At 44.5% G+C, this 24,721-nt stretch overlaps 1 protein-coding gene across 1 annotated transcript; it reads right to left on the reverse strand.

Moving 5' to 3' along the window:
* Positions 1–360: 360 nt before the first annotated feature.
* abhd2a (abhydrolase domain containing 2, acylglycerol lipase a) lies at positions 361–24,410 on the reverse strand. Its single transcript, XM_062548968.1, has 11 exons — positions 24,243–24,410; positions 22,581–22,684; positions 21,919–22,132; positions 17,801–17,976; positions 16,918–17,085; positions 15,657–15,840; positions 12,640–12,732; positions 11,309–11,410; positions 10,209–10,278; positions 9,703–9,787; positions 361–4,864 (listed from the first exon to the last, which is right to left on the reverse strand). The coding sequence occupies exons 3-11, from the start codon at positions 22,125–22,127 to the stop codon at positions 4,644–4,646; spliced, it is 1,308 nt and encodes a 435-aa protein (XP_062404952.1). The 5' UTR covers positions 22,128–22,132; positions 22,581–22,684; positions 24,243–24,410; the 3' UTR covers positions 361–4,643.
* Between the last annotated feature and the right edge of the window lie 311 nt (positions 24,411–24,721).

Consider the following 24,721-nt stretch of genomic DNA (forward strand, 5'->3'; position numbering starts at 1 on the left):
TGGAGTCAGCCTGTGGGGATACAGGGTGCCCTTTAGCAAAACTGAGCAGTGTTCAATGGTCTTAATAGGACTAGATGAGGAATATGGAATCAATGATGTCACTGAAGTAACCTGTCCAAATGCTGAGTAAAATGGTGGATGTATAATACAATACAATATAAAAATGAATCACTGTTATACTATGTTCTTTATGTAACTGGCAGCCGGTCTGTATTTGCTTGTTTGCTCTACCAAAGAACTCGGTGTACTATGAAGTGTTGTAGTAGAGCCTTTGGTGTATATTGCATGAGGGACGGAGAGCAGGTGATAAGAATATAACTCAAACTTTGTGTGGGCAAAGAACACTGCATAAACACAACATTTACAAGAAAATATTTTATTTGTGGAACACAATAACCATATTCTCATAAATTATTACATCACACACCATGTTTGTTTATCTTCTCCCTCAAACAAAAACACACTGGTGATCTCAACTCATGGTATGGTTACAGCTGAAGGCCCAAAATAGATTTCAATCAGGATTGCAACTCCAAAACAGTCACATATCTACATCTGAATGGAATTGTTGAAGTAAGGAGAAGAGTTCAAAAACACTGAGGCTCACATCAAAAAAACACTTTCCGTTTTAACCCTACTTCCACCACAGCCATTTCTTATTTCTCACAAACATGAATGCAAGCAACAGTGTCATGAAACTCTTCTCCCTGAGATGAGTAAAGACTGGATACTACAGAAGCAGTGTGTTTGACAGGCGACTCGTGGGTGGACGTTGCTGAGCACAACAGTCCGATGTACATAAGGAGGCTCAAACGATCCCTAAGATCTCTGAACGCAGAGTGTACAAACTGTGAATTAGTCCTTTTAGTTTTAGCTGTAGCTTTCCCAGAAAGGCCCAGAATATTATTCAGTCTCCTACTCTAGGATGTAGAGACTATTAGTGTGGGCTGAAGCGAAATTAGAGCTCTTCACTAGGCCCCTGCTACTTACAGAAAACTTTTAACTCTATTGGTAATTTGCAGGGACGTCACCCCACAACATGTGGCACCATTGTGCATTTTGCTTCTGATTTTTTTTTTTGAGGAGTCATTTATTTTTATGATACCTACTATATTATTCAATATTTGGAAATGTTTTTTTTTTCTTCCCACCTTTCTGTCCCCGTAATAAATTCCAACACTACATGCTCTCTCAAGTTACATTGTCTGATTTGGCGTTGAGCATGGGAGGAGTATTACACATTATTGCTTTCTCATAATTCTGTAAGATTGCCCCTGGTCCCAATAACATAACTATAAATATATTGTCTATTTTACAAACATATGCACACATATGCATATAGGACTTAACATTATTCTTTTCTCTTTTTATCATTTCCATGTTATCTTCTCTTTTTAGTTGTTTTCTTTAAGTGGGTGATTTAGTGATTTGGTATATAACCAGCAATGGTGATATGATGCGTCCATACACCAGTGTCCATTCAAAACAACACTCACACACTCAAATAACATTTTCCCATAACACTTACACAAGCAAATAAACAACAGACAATAATTATTAACACTATAAAATACAAAAACAATGTGAAACAAAAAGTAACGGAACAAAAAAATAACCTTGAAGAGGAGTTTCCGAGCAGATATCTCAAGAAATCGCCAGCATTCACTGTGCAAAGTTAGGTGAGACATTCTTTAAAAAACAAACACAAAAAAAAGGTGTTATGCCCTCATTCATGTGGTTTGCAGCTGGGTCTGTCTGAAGCCAGGACGCACTATGCTGGTGGGTCAGACCAGAGACCGGAACCTTCCAGAAGCCAAACATAGAGGGTTCCGGCCCCCTGTAGGGCTTCTGAAGGAAGCAAGGGAGGAAGGAAGGAAGGAAGGAAGGGCGTTTGGGGAGGGTGGTGTCTGTTGAGCACGGCTGATTGGCATTTCACTGACAAAATAAGGTCCCTTATCAGTTTAAATCCGTGGATAGACTAGAAATGTGGGAGTTGGTCAACGTCTCTCAGTTACTTCTCTTCCTAAACTAAAAGAGTCAATGACAAACAACTGACAGCAGGGGGAGTCATTGCAGCAAAGACGCACCACTGATGTTGGATGGCAGATTACAGTGAGGTTTGCCTGCGTCCTGGCACTTCCAAAAGGTTGCGACGACATATAAATGAAAAAAAGAGATGCACTGCCTTGGCTATTCCTGAAGCTTCCTATGACCAAAATAACATGTTTTAGTCCCAGAGTCTCTCAGAAAAGACTACCTCATTCCATGTTTGTTCTAGAGCCGTTTAGAATATGCGGGACCGGATTGGGCTTTATCCCCCCGTCTAATCCTATACTACTGAGTGCCATTAGCTTGTTGGATGCACATGGGCATATGGGTCATTTGTCTGAAGGATGCACTGGTCAAGAGACCTCAAACTAAATACAAGTTACATAATCGCAGATAAAGTCATGTACTATGCCCCGATTTGGAAGACACAGCCACCTCTTGTATTACCGTCGTCACTGCACCAAAGACAAACAGCACAAAACGAATGCCAACAGGCACCAGAACTAAGTGCGATGAGAGCACTTCTTTAAAAATCAGGCCAGACTCGCTATCCACCTCTGAATGTGTACACATCCACACAATCTATCTACGCAACTTCTAAAACCAGACATGCATGCTTTTCAGTGCCATTCCGCACGGTACACAACAATAAACAACAACCAAAAAAAAGGTTCAAATGGATTCACACTGGGGAATGAAAACGTAGATCTTCATTTAAAGGTCCGCCTCTTCAAAAACAAAAGGCCCGAGCCACGCAGCTTTGGTGTGTCCAGGTCTACAAAACAGCTGTCACGGGGCCAGTGTCTCAGAGGTACCACTTACTCATGCCTGTCCATTTCTGGCCAGGACATGTCTGTTCAGATCGCATTTCAAATGCTACAGTCTGTACTACATGCTTCACAGGGCAAAAAAATGACCTGAAGCCTCTAGAACCACCTGCTAGGAAATCCTTCCCTCGCAGGCCATTAGGTTCTTCAACGCTCTGGAATATGCCTCCAACAGAGTGGCTCTCCAAACCGTGGTGTGAGACAACACACTCCGTCACAATAGCACACTGGTGGGCCTAACTATGGGAGACACTGGTGGAGTACACTACGGGTTTGGCCGCAGAAACAGCTTCATATTCGGGTGAACACGAGAGATCAATAGGTCACCAGGCCACAGAAGGACTTACGTGGCCTATAGAATAGTAGTCTCCAACCATCCGGTCAAAAACACTGTATTAAATCATAGATAAGAACTTTGGAATCTCGGAGGTCCATTTCTTTTACCATACAAGAAGAATCACATAAGCAATGTGTTTTGTTAAGAGCAGTTGTTAAGGTCCATTTGACTCCAAACATGTTACACGACTGATGGTTTTCATAAAGTAAAGGTTCAGGAACTGCTCAGCTGACCTGTCTCTCTCATGTCTACCCATGCCAATCTGCCCACCGCTGGCTCAACTAGCACATCCTACTCATCTTAGAGAAAAAAAAAAAAAGAAAAAAAACGCCTCATCTAGCTATGCTTTCAAGACATTTTCATGGCAGAAGAAATTAAAGTGCTTTTGTATATTTTTGTAAGAAAACTGGATCAGGCTGAGGTGATCTGCAGGAATGTGTTGCCGAGGCTCAAACATGTGTTGGCAAGGTGGCAGGTCTGGCATGTTCAGCGTGGTCGGGGGGGGAACGCTCGATCCCGACGAGCACAACGTGAAAAAAAAGTTTCACCTTTTTAGACTTTTAGTGAAAGAGAAGCACAACTGTCGGTTTTGTAGTACAGAGCTAAAGGTCGGAAAAAAAAAGAAAAAAAAACTACAGCAAGAACCTTAAACTCTGGAGAGATATCCCCCCCCCCCCTCCCACTACAACGGGGTGTACATTTTCCCACAGAAGCACACAGTGCTGGCTAACCCACTGTAGATTAGACGCCGAGTGTGGAGCAGAATGTGCATTTGTGTTGGATGTCCTTTGGGAAGCAGGTGGAGCAGAAGCTCCTGGCGTGAGCAGCAGGCCGTTCTGTCTGGCCAACCTTTCGTGGGCGTCCCACAGCGCGAGCCATCCTGTAAAGACGGAGGCCGTCGGTCCTCCGCATGGTCCTCAGGAGCTGAGACGATAGTGCCCGTGCTCTCCAAACATAACAACAAAAGTCACTTGTGTGGTTTGTTTGTTTTTTTTTCCGGTTATTTTTTTTTTTCTTCTTCAAGTTTTGTTTTGGTCAACGTGGTTTGTGTGCGTCTCTTCTCTCTCCCTCTCTCTCACACTTCCCCCTCTCTGGGCAAGTGGATGAGACGTTTCAAGAATGACAGAGAGAAAGAAAAAAAAATTCCTTCTCTCATTCTTCCGAAAAAAATTGCCACTTGCACAAAGGCATTGAAGGAAAACTCCTCAGGATGCTTCCTCGGGTAAGGTGATGTGGGCGACTCGGCGGACAGCGGGATGAGGCTTCAAGGGTCAAAAGGTCAAATTGTGGGGGAAGGCGGTGGGCACCGAAGCACAGTGAGAGTAGACATGGGGCGGGTGAGTGGGCAGGTTGGGGGTGTAGGTGTGGTGGGGGGGGGGGGGGGGGGGTGAGTAGTGAGGGTGCGGTTAGAGAGGCAGGTCCAGTGCGCTCTAGGATTGGGTGGCTTCTTCCTGGCACGGGGCGGTAGCGGTGTGCCCGCTGCTGCTTTGGCACTGAGGCTTCTGCTTCTCCCACTGGCACATGGCGTTGGCGTAGCTCAGGATCACCTTGTCCATCCAGGTGAGGGGCTGCGGGAAGAGCACAGCGCCCTCGAAGAAGCCCAGGTGCCCGCCGTACAGGGACAGTGCGAAGACCACATTCTCTTTCTTTTCTACAGGGGGAGGGGGAGAGAGAGAGGGGGAGGGAGAGAGAAGGGGTGGGGGAAAGCAGATTTTCACAATCAGTTACGAAAAGCCTGATCCCCAGCATTACAGAACAACACATTTCTAGGACCACAGACACACAAACAGACAGGTGGGGAAGAGGATGAGGTGTGGGTGTGTGTGTGTGTGTGCTGGGGGGGAGACTTCATCTTTCAAATTGATATTTCTAATCAATTTGCTCAACACTGATGAAGACATTGGAAAATTAACCGAGGAACAAATAACTGCAGCATTGTAAATCCCATAGAAGCAAACCATTTCACCATAATTTTAAGGGCTATATACTGTATACGTATGTCTAATTGTGGGTACGATACGTGCGCAGTGAGCGGTTTATTGCACAGCATGTCCACCTAATGTTCTGCATTTGCACTCTAGTCTGTGTGTGTGGACGTCCACGCATTCCTGGGCTGGAACAGTGACCTTACACTTACCTACTGAAGCGCTTATCAAAGCAAATGTTAACGCAGGGCTACCAAACCTATCAGACGGAGGGGGGAGAGAGAGCACGGAGTAATCCTGTGCAAAAAAACAAGCCTGATAAGCGGGGCATGCTGTTAATATCAGAGCATCTATGGCCTCCCTCTCTTACGCAAGCTTATGCACCTTGGCAGCTGCAGAGCTTCTGCCCGCGGATTTGTCTATCTATCTTCAGCGAGAATTTGTTTGTGTCGGTCTGTGTGTGTGTTAGGGGTGTCACGATACCAAAAAATCAGTAGTCGGTGCCAATACCAGCAAAATTACACGATTCTCGATGCCAAATTCGATACTATCGTATAAAAAAAGGATTTTCTAAAATCCCATGTACTTAATGAATTTCTTTAAATATTTGCAGAATACTGAAATATAATTTCTACAGTGCATAACAGAATACAGTATCCAATTGCAAGCATATCACAGGCTTACACATAATTAATTCAATCACTTTTCTAATGGATTGTAGCCTACTGTATAAAAACCAACAACTTGCATCGCCTTTTTATCGCTTTGCTTTCATATAATGTGAATGATTTTTTTTACAAGATGCAAAGTCTTTATTTGAAACACACACACATTCTGTAACTATTCATACATTCTATATACTGAAATTTCTGATCTTCATAACAGCAAACTTTATGCAGATTATAGCCAACTATTGATATTACAACTCCACCTCTTAAATTCAGCCGTCTGGTTGAAATATTGTAAACAAAGTAGCAGGCTAATCTTATCATAGGCTACTCTGCTGGTTGGACTGTTCAGTATCCCCACATGTGTTTAAGTTTCAAGGTAAGCTACTTTTTCTCCTTGGGACAGGCCCTTTTAAGTCTTGGAGTTGAAAAACATTGGTATTGAGATGGTCAGTCAACTTGAATGCAAGTTTTAATCAAATGTCTGCTGCATAGCCTGCTAATGATGCTAACCGGATTTTAAACAGCAATTTAGCTAGTCGTCTTCTGTGCGTCATTGCGTTCACGATTGTGAATGTTTTATTTGGATTAAATGTGCATGTCGTGGGCGGGTGTCCATTGACCACGCACGAGAGCGGGCCAAGGAGAGTGAGTTTACTTCTACTGTTTGGTAAAGTTGCACGCATAGTCTACAAACGATGTGGAAGAAGAACTATCCACCCGGGCAGCGTCAGGTGCATCAGTATGACCACGCTTCCAGGAATGATTGGTTGGTTTTCATGGAGACAGACGCTGTGTGCACGGAGGGGACTGTGTGTGTGTGCATGCATGAGAGACAGACGCGTGAGTGACAGAGAGGGAGAGCAGGGAAAGGAAATTCAGCTTAACGAATGTTGCGTGTTTTTCAATAGCGTTGAAAAATAGATAAATAAATAAAATAAAAAGTAACGAAACCATATGTGGCGGCCGGTGCTGAATCTGTGGCGCATCGCCTCAAATTAGTCTATGTGTGGGAAACACTGTATTGCCCCCATCAGTTCCGGAAGAGTCGCAGCACCGATGCTTATGCTGGCGTCGGTGCTTACGGTGCTTCGAAAAAATGGGCATCGCCGGTGTTTTTTAATTTTGGAATCGAGAGGTATCGCAAGTATCGGTTCTCGTGACATCCCTAGTGTGTGTGTTTCAGAATCTCCAGTATGTTCCTAGCATGCCACGTGACGGTTTTTGTGCCATGCCAGGCGAGTGAAGCAGGCATCTCTGGGGCAAAGGACGCAGACACTTGGCCTGCCAGTAACCACGGTAACCTGACTCCCCCCCACCCCCACCCAAACCCCCCAAACCTCCCAAACCTGGAACAGCTGAGCCGCCGATAAATCAACACTCTCTAGGGAAGGAAGCGATGCCTCCAGCCTACAGCCTCTGCCGCATGACACGCACACCAGCCCACTCCTGTAAATAACATCCCTGCCGCCCGGTTCACATTCCTCCGAGCTCCGCACGCCAGCCGAGTGGTCAACACCACCAGGAGCCACTCGGCAGTCCCACAACTGACCTGTGTCATTCTAGAACTAGCAACGTTGATCCAGTTTCAGATAATTACTACTTTACCTGGTTTGTTTTTTTTGCGTTTGTTATGAGGGGGCATGGGGCATAGGGAGCAATGACTAAGCAGAGATGCCCTCGGCGTGCTAAAACGGTCTGAGGCATGTGAAGGGTGTGGAGAAAGTGGAGTCGCAGGTGGGACGGGAAGTGTTTCGGGAAGCGGGGGGAGGACAGAGAGAGATGTTTGGCGCCGGCCATGACGCCCCTGTGATCTACAATCCTCTCATCGTGTCTATAATCTGAAGACGGGGCGCCATGCAAGCCTGGCATGAGTGGGCTCGAGAGGGCTCTTCTCTGGGACTCAAGAGCCTGGCACTGTTCTGCCCCTGCTTCATGCCAGTGGGTTGATACGCCACTTGACAAGTGACTCTGAGAGCGCTTTGGCTGAGACGACAAACTGGGCTGAACAGAGTTGCAAAACATGTCTCAGTGGAGCTCATAGCCAAAGCTTCATTCTCACTGATTCCAGGTGGAGAGAACACACAGTGGGCTCGTAGCCAAAGCTTCATTCTCACTGATTCCAGGTTGAGAAAACACACAGTCTACAGAGCAGAGGTCTTGGCATTACACTAATGAGCTTCACTCAGTCTTTATGCAATGCAGAATCTCCTCCACCTTCTACAGCCTTCCCAGCTTTTTCAACCTTCAACTGTCTTAAAGTTTTAGCCGTACACTTGATTACATCTGATCTAACATAACGCCTTGTGTCTGATATATTACAGCTCGGTCTACATTTATAAGCCCTTTGCTAGACACTTGTTTACTTTAGCATAGTGAGTGCAGTTGTTTACTTGAGCCCGACTGATGTCCTGATATTATTGGCCAATATTAGCCATTTCCCAATCTATTGGCCTCAGGGTTTATAATGCCAATAACCATTTTTAAATGAAGTAAAGGAAAGCCAAATACTAATCCTTCATCTAAATGTCTAGTATTGTCTCTCCAGCCTAACATGACATCCAACAGTAAAATAATGTTAGCTAGCATTCTGATGAAGGCTAACTTGATTGCTGGTGCATGTGTGAAACATAACAGCAGAGTAACATGAGCACTTGACATGTTATACAGTTATAGCTAAGGTAGTTATACAGTTATAGCTAAGGTAGTTAGCCACAACAATAGTGTTATCAAATGCCATTTTTTGTCGTTTGGGCCAATGGCCCAAAGATTTGTGTTGGGCTCCGCACAAAATAGCACTCGCAAGAGCGACAGAGTACCAAAACGAATCATATGATATAGACTTTATCTAACATTATAAAATGTTCCTCTCCAATCACAGTATCACACTATTGAATTCTGTTAACAGTGAGTATGTAGCGTCCTCGTCGCCTTTTAAAACACAAATTATGACTCAACTGATCTTTCCAATGTATTTCTGCACAGAACCGAAAAAAATAGATCCCTCTATCCTTTAACTGGGTTGTGGTTGCAGCACGGTTCGAGCCGGCTGAGGTGTGGATAGAGCTGAGACAGTGTGGCTTCTGTGATCTGTTAACATGGCCACTGAAATGAAGGTCGACACGCAACGGAGCTGTTCCACAGAAGTGACGCAGGCAACGTGTTCAAGCCGTAAGCTGCAATTGCGTATGCAATTTTCCTTTTCAATCACATAAAGTATCGCACTGACTAAAGCTATTAATTGTGTGTAAAAGAACCTGGTGTTTATCACAGATAAGAACAAAGACCTGACACTACTATTATTCATAATAATTACTTCATAATTTATTGTATGAGAGCCTTTCATTAGATACCAATGTCCCAACCTTTTCAATATGCTAAATATCTGAGCACACTTTTAGATTGTGTTTGTTAAAAATGTTTTTTTTTTTCTTCTAAAATCCCCATTGAAATATTAAAATCGGTATCGATCTTTGAAATTCCATATCGACCGGGCTCTACTGTTTACCAGAGAGCAGCACAGTGGGAGAGAGAGAAGAGAGAAGAGAGTAAAGAGGGGCAGCCTCAAGAGATCAGTAACCGACATTCCTGTTCCTACTGTACATTGACCTTCTCCTGAACCTTCCCTGCATACCCAGACAAGTTTGTATCTGTGTGTGTGTGTGTGTGTGTGTGTGTGTGTGTGTGTGTGTGTGTGTGTGTGTGTGTGTGTGTGTGCACTACCAGAATAGCGGAGTATGTCTGTGTACTATTCGTGTGACATTTACTGATGTACACATTTCCAGTTGCTGCGTTTGCTGGCTATGGTCACTCTTGGTACTCGCTTGTTGTTGGTGATTGTTGTTGCTGGGGGGTTTGTGTTTGCTCGTGGTGGTTCCTGTTTAAAACACACTTACCTGCGAGTGTGCGTGGAATGGTGAGCAGAGAATCGTGCACGAGCGGGTCGTCTGCCGAGTTGACCAGCAACAGTGGAACGTTCACCTGCAGGCAGACACATACGGGCAACGTCACCCACATACCCACACCCATAGCACAAAACTGCCTCGCCAGCCTGACTCAGCAACTGCTGAGCTACAGTACATCATTAAAAGTTGTGGGCCATTTTCAAGAGTTCTCATTAGCTCTCTGCTAATGCGCTAATGCTAAATGAAGGGCACCACCTTCAAACAACTCCCTCACTGTGTGGACAAACAGTCTACAGTACTTTAATCTTCGAGATGAGTCTCTAAGGGTGGGAGTTTATCCACCGGCCAGATGTCCTTTCAGCAGCTTGCAGTCTGATAAGAGAAGTGTGTGTGTCTCTGTGTGTGTGTGTGTGTGTGTGTGTGTGTGTGTGTGTGCGTGTTTGTGTGTGTGTATGTGCGTGCGTGTGCGCGTATGTGTGTGTGTGTGTTTCACTCACATTGTGAATATAATGCACACAGCTCTCCTTCTCATAATATTCCTTCAGGGAACTGTGGCCATGGAATTTCCTAGAAAATGGAAAAGAAAACATAATCAGATCCAGGCTCACAGGGAGAGACAGGCAGGCAGAGACAGGCAGAGAATAGACAGGCTCACGAGGAAACAGAGTCAGGTAAAGGAGAAGATGAGATGGGAAAAGCTGTTTGGATGTGAAGGCAGGAAGAGATCAAGGAGAGGTATTTGCAAGTCAAATTTAAAGTAATAAAATTAAGATAAAAATTAGCTACTGTAGGTTCACAGGGCAACACTTTATTTTACGGGGTCATTATTCCAGTTTATCTACATAATGAAGTACAGTGGAACAATAAAAAGTACAGTGAAGTACAATGTAACAATAATTATGTAACATCTAAGAAGTGCTTGTTACAATACTTTGTCAAAGTGGCCTCTAGGTTAGGGTTAGGGCACTTCTTATTACAGTAATTTCCTGTGTATTGGCCGCATTGTGCATAAGCCGCAGGACAGTGTTATATGTGAGTTAAAAGACACAAAACCATATAAATACCATATTAACTAACCCCGTGTTTTAAGCTTATAGCTGAAGAAAATGTAGCAAAATCCAGTTGTTTCTTGTGTACTAGTAACGCATTAGTTACAATCTCATTTCATACATTAAAACAGTTACTCTTAGGGCCTACTGCATGTCCACCAATTTTGTGCTGGCGGCGGCTATTTCCTATACAAATCCTATCAAGTTCAGCGTTCACAGGGCTCAGTATCCTCGGCGGAAAAAAGTCCTCGACGGTGACTGTTTTTTTCCGCAGCGCTCAGAACGCTGAAAGCTGAAATCTCTCTCATCAGTGTCACTTCTCTCTCGATGACCAATCAAAACGTTGTAACCTAGCAACAATAAACACTTGACTGAAGTGCTCTGAAAATGAGGTTGAGGGTGCTGTCAGCACATAGAAAAATGTGATTGGTGGACACAGGCCCTTAATCTACACTTGGGCTTTTATCCTTATTATATTTCCTGGGCTACAGCTGGGTTATTGTTAATCCATGAGGCCCTGGTAGACTGTGAATGAGGTGAACTCTCACCTCATGATGTTGTCATCGATCTGCATGAGGGAGGTGCAGGTGTAGAGCCGGCTAACGTTGATGTCCAGCATCTTATTGGAGCTGCTGCCAAACAGGCTGCCCCTGGACAGACACACACACACACACACACACACACACACACACACACACACACACACACACACACACACACACACACACACACACACACACACACACACACACACACACACACACACACACACACACACACACACACACACACACACACACACACACACACACACACACACACACACACACACACACACACACACACACACACACACACACACACACACACACACACACACACACACACACACACACACACACACACACACACAAAGAGCAATGTCAGCATCATAGCCCTTTAACATAGGACAGACACCACAGTCGTTCTCTGAGTTAACTGGACCAGCAGAGTGGCGTTGTGTGTTGTAAAGAAGGCAGGTTCCATTAGAGAGACTCCAGCTCTTATTGCCACTGGTCTGCAGCACACGTGCCTCATGTTCAACACAGGCCTGGAATGCACCTGAGGGGAGCCATAGGAATGCTCCCCTGAGAACAACACACACACAGCATTCCCAGCACAGCGACCACGCCCCACAACCCTCACCAAACACCAGAGAGAGAGAGAGAAAGAGAGAGAGAGAGAAACAGAGAGAGAGAGAGAAACAGAGAGAGAGAGAGAGAGAGAGAAACAGAGAGAGAGAGACAGAGAGAGAAACAGAGAGAGAGAGAGAGAAACAGAGAGAGAGAGAATTTGCAGATTCACAACAGAGGAAAGGCTTTGGGCGCTTTTCCTTATTGGCGAACTTCGTGGGGCTCTTTGAACAGACATTTGAACAGACAGTTATGAACATCTTATTATTTGAGTTATCAAAGGAATTTGTAAGTGTGTGTGTCTGTCTATGTGGGAGTGTTTGTGTGCGTGTGTGTGTTCTTAAATAATGTATCCGTGGGAGTGTGCGAGACAAGAAAATTATGCCTTCCAAAGTTAGGTGCACAACAAAACACCTGGAAATGATTACTTTGCTGTGCCAATCTATGATGCATTCTAAAATATTTTTCTCCAGCGAAAAAAGACATGACAAGGACTGAATCATGACACTTGAGGGAAAACACCTGAATGTACTGGCACTGGAGAGTGAGGCTCAGTTTGGTTGTGCCAAGTTTGCAAATACAGTACGTGATTAATGTGTGAATGTATGATAAACATGTGACTCGAATGTGTGATTCATGTGTGAATGCATGATGAATGTGTGAATGTGTGATGAATGTGTGAACGCACGATGAATGTGGGCTTGTACCTGTGTGAAAGGATGATCTTCTTCATGTTGTCAGCCATCAGGAAGTTGTAAAACCTCCTACACTGATCCCACTGAAGGAAGGTCTCCTGTGCCCTGCATGCGTGCACACACACACACAAGCACAGAGAATGGAGAAAAGCAAGAGAAAAAGGGAAAAAGAGAAGGAAACCGTCCTAGAGCACACAATGCAGTACCCTTACCTTGGTCTAGTAATTACTGCATCAGGCAGTTTCAGCATGGCAGTGAATGCACTAAAAGAAAAAGCCCGAAGGGCATTCTATGCAATAAAGAGAAAATTCCACAAAATAAACATCCCAATTACAGTTTGGAGCAAAATATTTGACAGCATAATCCTGCCTATTGCGCTATATGGAAGCGAGGTTTGGGGTCCACTCAGCATGCACAACTACACAAAGTGGGACAAGCATCCAATTGAAGCCCTACATGCAGAATTCTGCCGATCAATGCTAAAAGTTCAAACAAAAACACCCAACAATGCATGTAGGGCAGAATTAGGCCGTTTTCCATTGGCATTACCAATTCAGAAAAGAAGCTTGAAATTTTGGATGCACCTGAACAACAGTCCCAAGAACTCCCTCCATTTTGAGGCATTGAAAACCCAAGAAATGAACCCTGAAAAGTGTCCTCTGAGCCAGCTGGTACTGAAGTTAACTAACCCAATAACAACAATTAATAAACACCAAGCTCAGTCCAGCGCTGCTTCCCAAACACCAATCAGAGTCAACAAAATAATGAATCAAGTAAAAGAAGAATATTTAGATCATTGGACAAACCAAATTGCCAACCAAAGTAGAATGAATACCTATCTGATCCTAAACAGAGAATATGAATTGGCAGAGTATCTCATCTCTGTCAGAGATATGAAGCAGAGGCAAGTCCTGACCAAATACAGGCTCAGTGACCACAATCTAGCTATAGAAACAGGCAGGCACAGGAAAACCTGGCTGCCAAAAGAACAAAGGATATGTGGTCACTGTCAGGCAGAGAAGGTTGAGACAGAGGAGCACTTTCTCCTCCACTGCAAAAAATATGAAAATTTAAGACAAACGTTTTTCACAAACTTAAAACAAAGTATACCAAATTTTGAAGACATTTTAGACAACGAAAAACTAGCCATAATTCTTGGTGAAGGGCCCTCTGCTGCCCTGGCCGCACAGTACGTCCTGAAATGTCATAACCTGAGGGACAGTAAACAGTAAGAAAAACATATGCACGAAAAACATATGTTCTCACACGTGCGCACACACACACAGGCACGCACGCACACACGCACGCACACACGCACACACGCACATACATACACACATTTCCACTACTGTTTATTTTGCACTCATATGTGTATGCATTGCATAATGCACTTATATTTTCTTTTCTTTGTGATATTGATTACTGTAGCTTTGGCAACGCTGTAACAAACAGTCATGCTAATAAAGCACCCTTTGAATTTGAATTTGAATTTGAAAGACAACAGTCAAGATTCAAGTTAAGCACGATGCTGGGTAATCAGCACAAAACACACACACATACACACACACACACACACACACACACACACGTACGCAAAATAAGGACGCCATCCTCTCATTCAACAAAGTAGTTTCCAGAATGCAATGGAACAGTTCTGTTGACTTAAACTATAAGCAACCCTGAGTGAAAATAAATAAAACAAAACACAATTGTTCATCATCAAAGGTTCCTGATAAAAATCTGAACGCTAAAAATACTGAAGGATGTATTACGAAACAAAGGAAACACATTTAGAGTGCAACGCGGTGTTTTGCGGGGCATTTCATACAGCACATTTTAACACGCACACAAAGTTGAACTCCATTCTATTTAGATAGTGCCATTAACACTGAGCATTGTAACATTCTCTTCACCTGTCTGGGCCAGCCTACAGTATTATATACAGCACTAGACAGCTCTGGTGGTGACTGGCCTTCCCAGGCCCACATTTCACCTGTGTGTGTAGCACCAGGACAATAATGACACAGAGCCACCGCGCATTCCACTGGTGTGAGCTGCAGGGACATATCGTCAGTCAGACTTCTGAACAATATGGGGAGTGGTAGTGTGTGAGTGTGCAAACAAGCACCATGGAAACCTTGCCGCATGGGTACACACAGTATATGTGTACATGTAACTGTGTCTGTGTGTGTGTCTGTGTGTGTGTGGTAAATATCAGGCTGGGTCGGACATTGCCAAATGCCACCTTGCAAGACAAGACAATCAGTAAAAAAATAAAAGTCTGAAGTCTGCCGTATGGGACTATTGTGGGTATCTAAAAGACGCCAAGGGTGTTGCTCAAGGCTAGTGTTGCACGTTGCACCGCAATACCGTGAAATTAAACATATCACAATTCCTAAGTTTAGTAATGAATTCACGCAAAATAAATGGTGGCAATCGTGACACCAAAATCTGTAATGGTGACATCCCTAACTTTCAGGTCACATACGAAATGCATCGGCTTGGGTCCCACCTCCACAACAAAGGCTTGCACCAGCGTGCTGTGTTGCGTGAGCTTGTGCCTGACCCCGCACACCTTTCAATGGGCAGGAATGCGCCCAAACAGCAGACAGATGAATGCACACGTACCGCTTATGGCCTGCCTCCCCCAGCACAGCACAAAACCACATGCAGACCCCCCCACCCCCCCACCCCCCGGGAGACATGATTTTCCACTGATACGCACAGCCTCAAAAGAACATGTGCACCTTCATCAGCAATAAGAATGCTCAGTGATCAGAAATGCCATCCATTTGTTAATGTAGCAATGCTTGGCGAAAAATGAAGATCTAAATATAATGCTTTGACTTTTTCATGTGACAGTGAACAGTCTCTGTTGTGGTAGATACTAAAGATAACTGCAGTGTCGCCCAGCTTGACAGCCACAGTTTCTCTGACAAAGTGGAAAAAGGAGCAACCAAAAAACAGATGCAGGATGAAATGCTCACATACACCTTCCCGCACACACACACACACACACACACACTCACCTGAGTGCGCTGTAGCCCTGGCACACGCTCACGCAGCACAGCACGCGCTCCTGGTTGGCGCGGTTCTCGCCCAGGAACTTGCATACGATGTTGCCCCCGAGGCTGAAGCCCACCACGATGAGCTGTGTCTGGGGGTACGCCCTCTTGATGTAGCCCACCATCGCCCCGTACTCCCATGTGCACCCTGAGAGCAACGCACACACACAACACATCACACATCACACTCAAGACCTCCCCTCGGGCATTCACATTTAGCCTTTAGCCTGAAAAGTCTTTTTAGATTTCAATTATCTTTTGAGGATAAAAGATCTCTGTTTTGTCCCTCTTAACCCATTTATGCCAGATGGGTGTATAATTAACCCATTTGAAACCAAAAAGTGAAGCGAAACTATGAAGGATATCGACTTACCAATATATCCTTGATTTCACAAGTCAACAAGCCCACATTAGAATCATTTGAAACTATGCTATAAATACACTTCACACCAATTGAGTCAGAAACAGAAACCGTTTCTTTTACTTTATAAGGCTGGGTATTTCCACCTACAGTGTTGTTGTCTTAACTACGAGGGCCCTAGATACGGTAACAGGAAAAGTCCGAAAGGGAACTACAGCCTACAGAATACAGTATGTTCCTACTGTAGGAGATGAAAAAGGGGAAGTCTTACTAGGACAGCAGAGGTAGAGGAGGTGGGGATGAAAAGAGGACACTTTATACAGCGCCCCTTACCGCTGAATCCCATTGAGGCGTATAAATAATCACAAAGACAAGGAACACAAGACAAACATGCACACAAGACAGACACACAACCCACAAACACAGACAACTGCACTAGCACTGCGTCCAACATCTGCACAGGCCGGACGTACGAATGGCCAATGCGTCTTTACGGACTTTGCAAAACAAACTTGTGACACTACCCACAAACAAGTGACGCACACAGTGACACAAACCCTGCTGATGGATCCTCCCAGCTGATTTTGAAATACGCAATGCATTTCAGTCCCACCCCAATTTAGACAATTCCTACTGAATGAGGAAGCTTGAAATGAATGTATGGAAAATATAGAAAATGAGTTTGATTAATCTCTAACGTCACAACATAACAGCCACCAATGAGGGGTAAGCACAAGCACACCCTACATCATTTGGGTTCATGCTTTTCTGTTCATCCGCAGAGTGGCGTATGTGTTTAGAGAGAATGTGCTACTGGGACGGAGTGTGTGTGTGTGTGTGTGTGTCGGAGGGATCGGGCCGTACCGTAGGTGAACATCCGCGGGGACGTGAGCTCGATGTTGGGCAGGGCCCCCAGGTGGTTGAGCACGGCACACCTGTAGCCCTGCTTCTGGGAGTAATCCACAAACGTGCGGATGTAGTGCTTCTCACTGTGGTTGCCGATCCCTGGACAGATCACCATGGTGATGTCATCTGCAGAGTGGAGAATAAAACACGAAACCAAACAATGCTATCAGTAGCTGATAGGTCGCCATTTGCATTGAGGTCACTCATACAAATACACTGGTATGACAAAAAAAAAAAAACCTTCCACAAAGAGCTTACAGTCTGCTATGGAAATACATGGGCTCTTCCAGTTAATCATTTCGGACTCACAAAGAAAAAGCAAATAGCCCTGGGCTCAGTGGAAAAGCATTCTCTCCTTTCCCTTAATGTCAAACATGATTTAATAGAAGCCGCTTAATTTACTTGCTTACTAAATGACGGACCAAAGGACGGCTCTAAGAGGTTTCTGAGAAACGTCAACAAATATTCTGAGATAGTGATCATGGGAACCCAAAATAAGGATGGGCAGGTCAGACATCAGCACACAGCACAAGACGTGTGGTGACAAGGGTGCTGTTGTGCAGCCATTACTCATCATCCTGGCAACGTTAGCATCAGGAGCTAGCAGCCGCATGTGACATCAGGCTGCGCCCAATTACAGTGGGACAGACCGCACAGTAAACAGTCCATCATACATTCAGATAGAGATGAGCATGCCTCAGTGAGAGAAGTTACAGACTCTTGTATCTAACACACACACACACACACACACACGCACACACACACACAATGATTAATCATACAGTGGGGGATTTCCAGCAGAAATGCCACTGACAAACAGGTCAACAACTGTGATGCCAACCTCCTGTCGGGTGATCAGCCATGGGCTCGAAGAGGTCGAAGGTGGCGGTGGCACCATCCAACATGGGCAGGAACTTGCGGACGCCGTCGGGGTGCGGCGAGCTCACCCTCCCCAGTTTCCCGTAGAGCGCCGTCTGCAGGTGCCCACTCTTACCCCACAACAGCGGAGGAATGTACCTGGGGAACACACACACACCATCTCAGTTATACGGACACAACAACAGCGGAGGAATGTACCTGGGGAACAAACACACACCATCTCAGTTATACGGACACAACAACAGTATAATACGGATACACAGACTACTCGGAGTCAAAACATACAGAGAGACACAACCAATACAGTAATTTGATCATATTTGATTTCATATTGTTACACACGGCTCTTCGTAATGCTTGCAGAATGCTCCATTGACTCGGAGGGCTGATATTTCTGTATAATAATATGTTGCTTAAGCATAACAGACCGCTGTCAAGGAAAATGGGCTTTGTGCTTCTTATTCAGTCCGGTCACTTCTTGCAATGGAACTTCATTCAAAAGTGAAAGCAGACGATTGATCAGCTGTGTTCTAAAGAATGTTTGATTCAAGTTCATTCAAGTTTATTTATCCGCGTAATAAGCGGGATAATGTATAGACCGTCCTGTTTGCCCTGTCGGAACTTATTGTCCGATAACCCGTGTTCTATACATTTATCCTTTACCTCATGTAACTGGGCAGAATATAGCTGATCTAGGACTGGTGATCTTGACCCTTGTGCTTATCACATCGATAAAAGGCAAATAATCAAGGAGGTGAAAAAGGTTAAATCAAGAACCTGATTACAGAGACCTCAAGACAGACATTAGCTTAGCCTTAGCCTACAGATAGCCTACAGTAGGGTGTAATGTAGTGTGGAGAGTCAGAACAAGATGTACCCAGTTTCCTGTCCTGTCTCAAGAACTCGCTCTGGTTGAGTGGTAGCCTAAATTCCACTTGAGATTATGCCACTTCAGCTGGGAACACGGCCCAGTGACCCAAGACTAAAGCTGGACAGAACAAGTCAATGGATGGAACTCAAAAAAGTAAATGAAACATCATTTCGCTAAAGCACTGAGAAAACAGTCTGTGTGGACACTTTACAGCCGCATGGCTCCCAATGTAGCCTGTTCTACACACGGACAAACAGGAAAGGATGTGTCATGTTCTAAGCCCCATTCTGCAGAAATACTTTACTGGCATGTTTAGAGTTGGAGGAGTTGGGTTTCTGTCATGTTTACCTCTGATTAAGAACAGCGTGCTTCTGTTATGCAACCGCTTGTCCACTTTTCCAAATTACACAACACTGACAAGCCACTCCTTTTCTGTCCTTTTGGCCACTTTGCTGTCCTTTTTTTTTACGGCGGACTTTGAAAACACTGCCTTAGACGGCCTGACAAGTGATTCATGAAGGGACAGGCCCTCAGATCGCGCCATGCAAATGAGCAGTCGGTCAAATATGTACACAGATAAGTACAGTACACAGCAAAAGACTAGCAAGGTCTGCATGGCAATGAAACTGGCGTCTATAAATACTAAAAGGCATGATGTCAGGAGTGGGAAGGTGAGGTGGTGGTGGCCTGTTTTGTTTTTACGCCCTGGGTCACACTGTCCACCAGCAGCAGGACGACAGGCTCGTAATAACACGCACGCTAGGGCAACTTGACCGCATCTTTGCTGAGACTGCTGAGGGCTACCAGCGCTTAACTAAACATCTAATCACGCCACTGATCATTTTATGGTCCAATAGCTGTAACAGTTCATTGATAGTGTGTTAGTGTGTTGAGGTGGAATTGCATCATCAGCCTGGAAGGATGATAGTGAGCACACCCATTCAAAAAAGGGCTGGAATGGAGAGCACAGGTTAGAGTAAATCGCTGGAACACCACGCGGCAGGTTTAGTGTGTGTGTGTGCATGTGTGTATGCAGCTGTGTGTGTGTGTGTGTGTGTGTGTGTGTGTGTGTGTGTGTGTGCGCGGGCGCGCGCAGGGGGCGGGGGAGTTAGATGGCAACTGAGGAAAACAAAGAGGATAAGGGGACAGGGAGAGACAGGGTTGGCCACAGCAGAATAAGGAGAAGTCAGGCGAGGTTATGCTCCTGCTGAGAATTTACCAGAAGCCTCTACTTAGTGTTTCCGAGCTAATACTGATAGAATGACTATGTAATGAGATAATCCTGTAGAGAAAAAAGCGTGTGTGTGTGTGTGTGTGTTGGGGGATAAGCATTCTGGGTAAAATGCCCATAAAGAGAAAGCATTACAGGGAGACAGCAGGGCTTGCTGCCGTTTCAGTAAACATTGAGAGCACTACACTATATGAACTATAGTCTATTTATGGTGGGCCACATAGCCTAGATTGCAGATGTTACATTTTGATGGTCAAGGCTTCTGACAGACTTTTGATTTCAAATAACACTATAAAAGAGTGTGCCTGCCAAGACAACCTAAGACGACCCAGACAGCAGATAATCTGCTCAAATTCTTATGATATCTCATTAGGTGAATCACAAAGTCCAGGGCAAATGGCAGCTCACAGGGCTGATTCACATCCTCATTTATGGCCACCTAATAGCTACATTACACCTGCTCTAGATTTCGTGTGTCAGAGGGTCACATCAGAGATCTGAGCTGCCACATTCGTTTCATTATTGAAAAGAAAGTCCTGACTAATCACAATACGCCCTGTGCTGTCTGAAGTTCACATCCACATCAGTGTCCTCTGAGATAATGGCAACGATAACACACCTGCCCGCTGAGCACAAACGTTCCTTGTCCACCTCCTTATATCACCACAGATAAATATTTTTGTTGAGGGCGTCGAGGAAACAGAGCGCCTGTCAGTGGGGGGGGGCCTCGGCCTCCCTCGGACTTAACTTTCCCCTCCACAGGAGCGGCTGGGGTTGGGTGGGGCAAGGCTGTGACCGGGAATGCGAGTCCCCGCTTGGTGACTCATTGATCAGCCTGCCTGGCTCCGGGTGTGTGTGTGTGTGTGTGTGTGTGTGTGGCTACTGTGCTGGAAACACTATTACATAATGCCCATGGTAGCCTGTGTCAGAGGATGTTATGAAAGGGCCATTGACCACCCGGTGGTTGGGGGTAAGTGCCGACAAGTCATTTAACCATTTCTTTATTTTCATCATAAGAATGTATAGCAGCAGAAATGGTAAACTTGTGTTAGTGCGTAAAAAACACAAACACTATGGGTCACATCCTCGGCATAAAACTAGTTCACCAAGTCTCACTAGAAACACTAGGAATCACCATCTGAAGATATTCTCACCCTAAAGTAGTCTTTCATTTACAAAGTCAGAGGTGTGTACCATTCCACGTGGAATTCAGTTCAAAGGATAAGCATACCAAGCACAATTAGTCACAGACTCACAGCCCTGCATGACCAGCCACTCCCACGTGTGCTGTGTGAGAGGAAGTGTGTAATGTCCTTCTGACTTTATTAGTGGGACACTATCAGATATGGCATAGCAGTGTAAGGTGACCAACTCAACAAACAAACAATTAGAGAGGGATGGAGAGGTCTCTCGTTCTCGCTGTCAGCATTAAACAAAAGCAAAGTCCACACACCCAAAGCATACAGTGTCTATCTCACTGGTAAACAAACATACATATTTGGAGGGCAAATAGATCAAACTGTTCTTCTCAACACGCTAGCCACGAAGACTCAGGGACTCCAGTTACATAAGACAAAGCTCAGATGCTTTTAGGACAACAAACGGTCAGATCCAGAGCAGGAGATACATTATACATTATGTATTCTATTTATACATTCTGTAAGGTGTAGTTAACTCAAAGCTGTACAGATTGTTTAGTATACATAAATGCCTAACAACACCACAACAACTTACAGCTGATCTCACCTAATGTTCAAACACTCATACCTTTGAGATTAATATAATCGTAGCTTATACTGTATCATCTTGTAGGCCTAGATATCATTTTAGATGACAATTATCTTATATCTGTTAGTTCACATTATGAGGCATCATCATTAAAATGCTACTTATAGACCAAGACACACTGATATTGAGGTTTGTGCTTGTGTGCATGCGTGTGTGTGTGTGTGTGTGTGTGTGTGTGTAAAGGACTCACTCTTTGGTCAGCAGTGGGCAGGACTTGAGCAGGAAGCGGTTGAGGGCCGTGTCCTGGTAGGTGAGCTCCGGGGGGGCAGTGGGGCTCTTCAGGTTCAGGCAGCGCACGATGATGTAGAGCACCGTGGCGACCGCCGCCATCTTCACCCCGTCAAACACGGCCGGCATCTCCGGCGAGATGGTGTACACGTCAGACTCCTGGTTGGACATGGTTGCTACGACACACAAGATGGAATGCAGGAATTCACAAGGGATGCACCACAAACTATTTCATTAAACTTTGATCTAATGTCCATGATTATGTCTGTGACCACAGCTGCCAGTGTTTCAGTTTACAGGCATCCGTTTTTGAATGTTCAATAGTATAGAATCCCTGTAAACAGTAGTTTTGGCAATTGGATTTTGCCTATTTGGTATGTGAGGAGGTTTAGATTTTAAGTTAAGTCAAGTTCTCTTTCAAAAAGGGAAGTACAGAAAGTATTCAACTCTCCCAGGCATGAGACAACTTTATGAGACAAACCAAACAGGAAGTCATGAAAGACACACAGGAAGGAACACAAAATAGGGAACTCCACATTCTAATGACGTAACACTGTGAGCAACAGACAACACATTTGGGAACACCAAAAGCGCCACAAAAAACAATGTCATAAGCTTGCGTACTTCTCTCTTGCTTTCTTCCTTGCCGAGAATGTGCCCTCTAACCCACGGTCTTCAAACAGATCCTCTTTGTCCTTGCACTTCAAGTCACAGTGATCTGGTCAACCCTGGAAAAAAAGAGAAACAAATGTCAGAAGTGGGTTTCATATTATCAAATCTGTTCGCTCACAGACCCATGCATTCTTACGGAATGCATTCATGACTGGATTGTAGGGTAATTGGCTGATGGCAAAACGTGGTTCACTCTGGGTGAGTAAATTGATCGGTTGCATAGACAGGGAAATACGATTGAAATCAAGAGTCCCGAAGTGCTCTTGTACATCGATGTCCCCACAGCCAGAGTTCACTGTCAACAAAAGTTTAAATTAGGCTACATTACAGAGGCACATCATCACTGATCCAGTGATTCTGGGCTGAATTGGATATCTTACATCTCCATACAGCTTGAAATAACACTGTCCACTGACACAAAGGTCATAGAAATTACAAACAAATACGACTGATTAAATGAAAATTGCAACTGTGACCTATTACGTTCCAACATTCAGTGTAGTAGCAATGTCCAAGACATCATACGGAGAAGATGAAATAAATAAATAATAATAATAATAATATAAAGCTTTGGTGCCTAAATGTCCAGGGCTTAGCCCACATTCCAGAGACCAGTATGACCTCATCCTCCAGAAACACAACTGACAGGAGGGATAAAGTAAATAATCAGAGCAGAGGCTAGTGTCCATAATCCCCTGCCCCCAGAGCATCCCCACCAGCGACAAGGGAGCCACCGACGCTTCTGATCACTGTCAGCCGGGGACAAAATGAAAACCAAACGGCCCCTTCATCGTTCCATTTACGCTAATCTTTTGAAAGTTAATCTAGTCATACATAATGATTGAAAAGCCAGCCTGTAAACTCTTTCAGTTAAAATCACTGAAATGACATAGCATAACACAGCTCCATTTGTTCTGCATGAAAGACACTGGTTGGAGCTATTCCCTCTTGGTTACTTTTGGTGGCTCGGAAATAAGCGTGGTTCATCGGTAGCATAATAGCATCTAAGCAGAGCAATGTTACGAACAATTAAATCACTTTCTTCATAGTCGTGCAATGTGGACGAGGGCTTCATATAACAGCGACCTGTCAAATACTGCTGGTGGTGCGGCTTACCGCCCTCCTCTTTTCCTCGGCGTCGTGTATCAGAATTAACAGTTACAAAGGCATCTTCTTAACTATGTACCATTCATCATCATGAAACAATGTATCAATTCATGGTAAAGGAATTCCTGAAGGCGATACTGTTGTATCTAAACGCCACTCTAAATGTAACAATTCAAAAAACGTGAAAAATCATAGATAGCGTACCTAACGGTAACAGGCCCAAGAAAGCATCCTTTTCCTGAACAACTTCCTATACTATTCGTTATACCCATACTATAAGCCAGATGAACAAAGCAAACTGATTCTATGGCAGCCATATCAAACTATTGCCATTAAAGACATTGCAGACATCATCATCGTGTTATTGTTAATGTTAGCACGCTATCGAGACATGGGTGGGAAGCACCACTGGATGCTTGTCTAGTGTGTTAGCCTGCAGCTAGCATAACGCTAGATACCTAGATGACTGTATGTGGTAGCCTAAACGGGAGGTGTTTTTTTACCTACCTAACAATCCAACGCAACATCCAGATGATCCCTTTTCCTTTCTGCATGTGACTATATATCCATCCATAAGGAAAAGCAGTTATAATTCAGTGTCGATTCGTTTGGTATCTGTGCTTCTAAGCATTTTGCTCCCCAGCAACACACACGCACATACTAGCACCTTACAGTGCACGCAGACTTCACTTCCTACAGAGATGAGCAGCGGATTTATACATCGCACACCCATTGGGCAACTGGAGCACGACGTCACTGCGCTTCGAGCCATTTCTGTTGTTATCGTCTGTATTGCTCACTGCCTAGCCTACAACTTCTTAATCATGCAGGAACACGGGTTTTATTAGTTTGTACAAACGATTAGGCTACAATTAGCCCATTAGGAGTTTCTGTTGTAAAATGGTAGATTCAGCCTTGTTTTTGTAGCCTGATCTGTTTTACCATACCTTACCATAGGCTACCATAGGCCCTAGAGAATATTGTCG

Source organism: Sardina pilchardus, chromosome 11 (assembly GCF_963854185.1).
Source record: "Sardina pilchardus chromosome 11, fSarPil1.1, whole genome shotgun sequence".
Taxonomy (NCBI): Eukaryota; Metazoa; Chordata; class Actinopteri; order Clupeiformes; family Clupeidae; genus Sardina; species Sardina pilchardus.

What these genes read in the sequence shown, in the direction of transcription:
- abhd2a (XM_062548968.1), bottom strand. Translation starts at nt 22,127, where the DNA reads ATGTCCAACCAGGAGTCTGACGTGTACACCATCTCGCCGGAGATGCCG. An exon ending in AAGATCATCCTTTCACACAG is followed by an intron (nt 11,411 to 12,639) that starts GTACAAGCCCAC and finishes GTGTCTGTCCAG; the next exon opens with GGGCAGCCTGTTTGGCAGCA. An exon ending in ATCGATGACAACATCATGAG is followed by an intron (nt 10,279 to 11,308) that starts GTGAGAGTTCAC and finishes TCCATTTTCTAG; the next exon opens with GAAATTCCATGGCCACAGTT.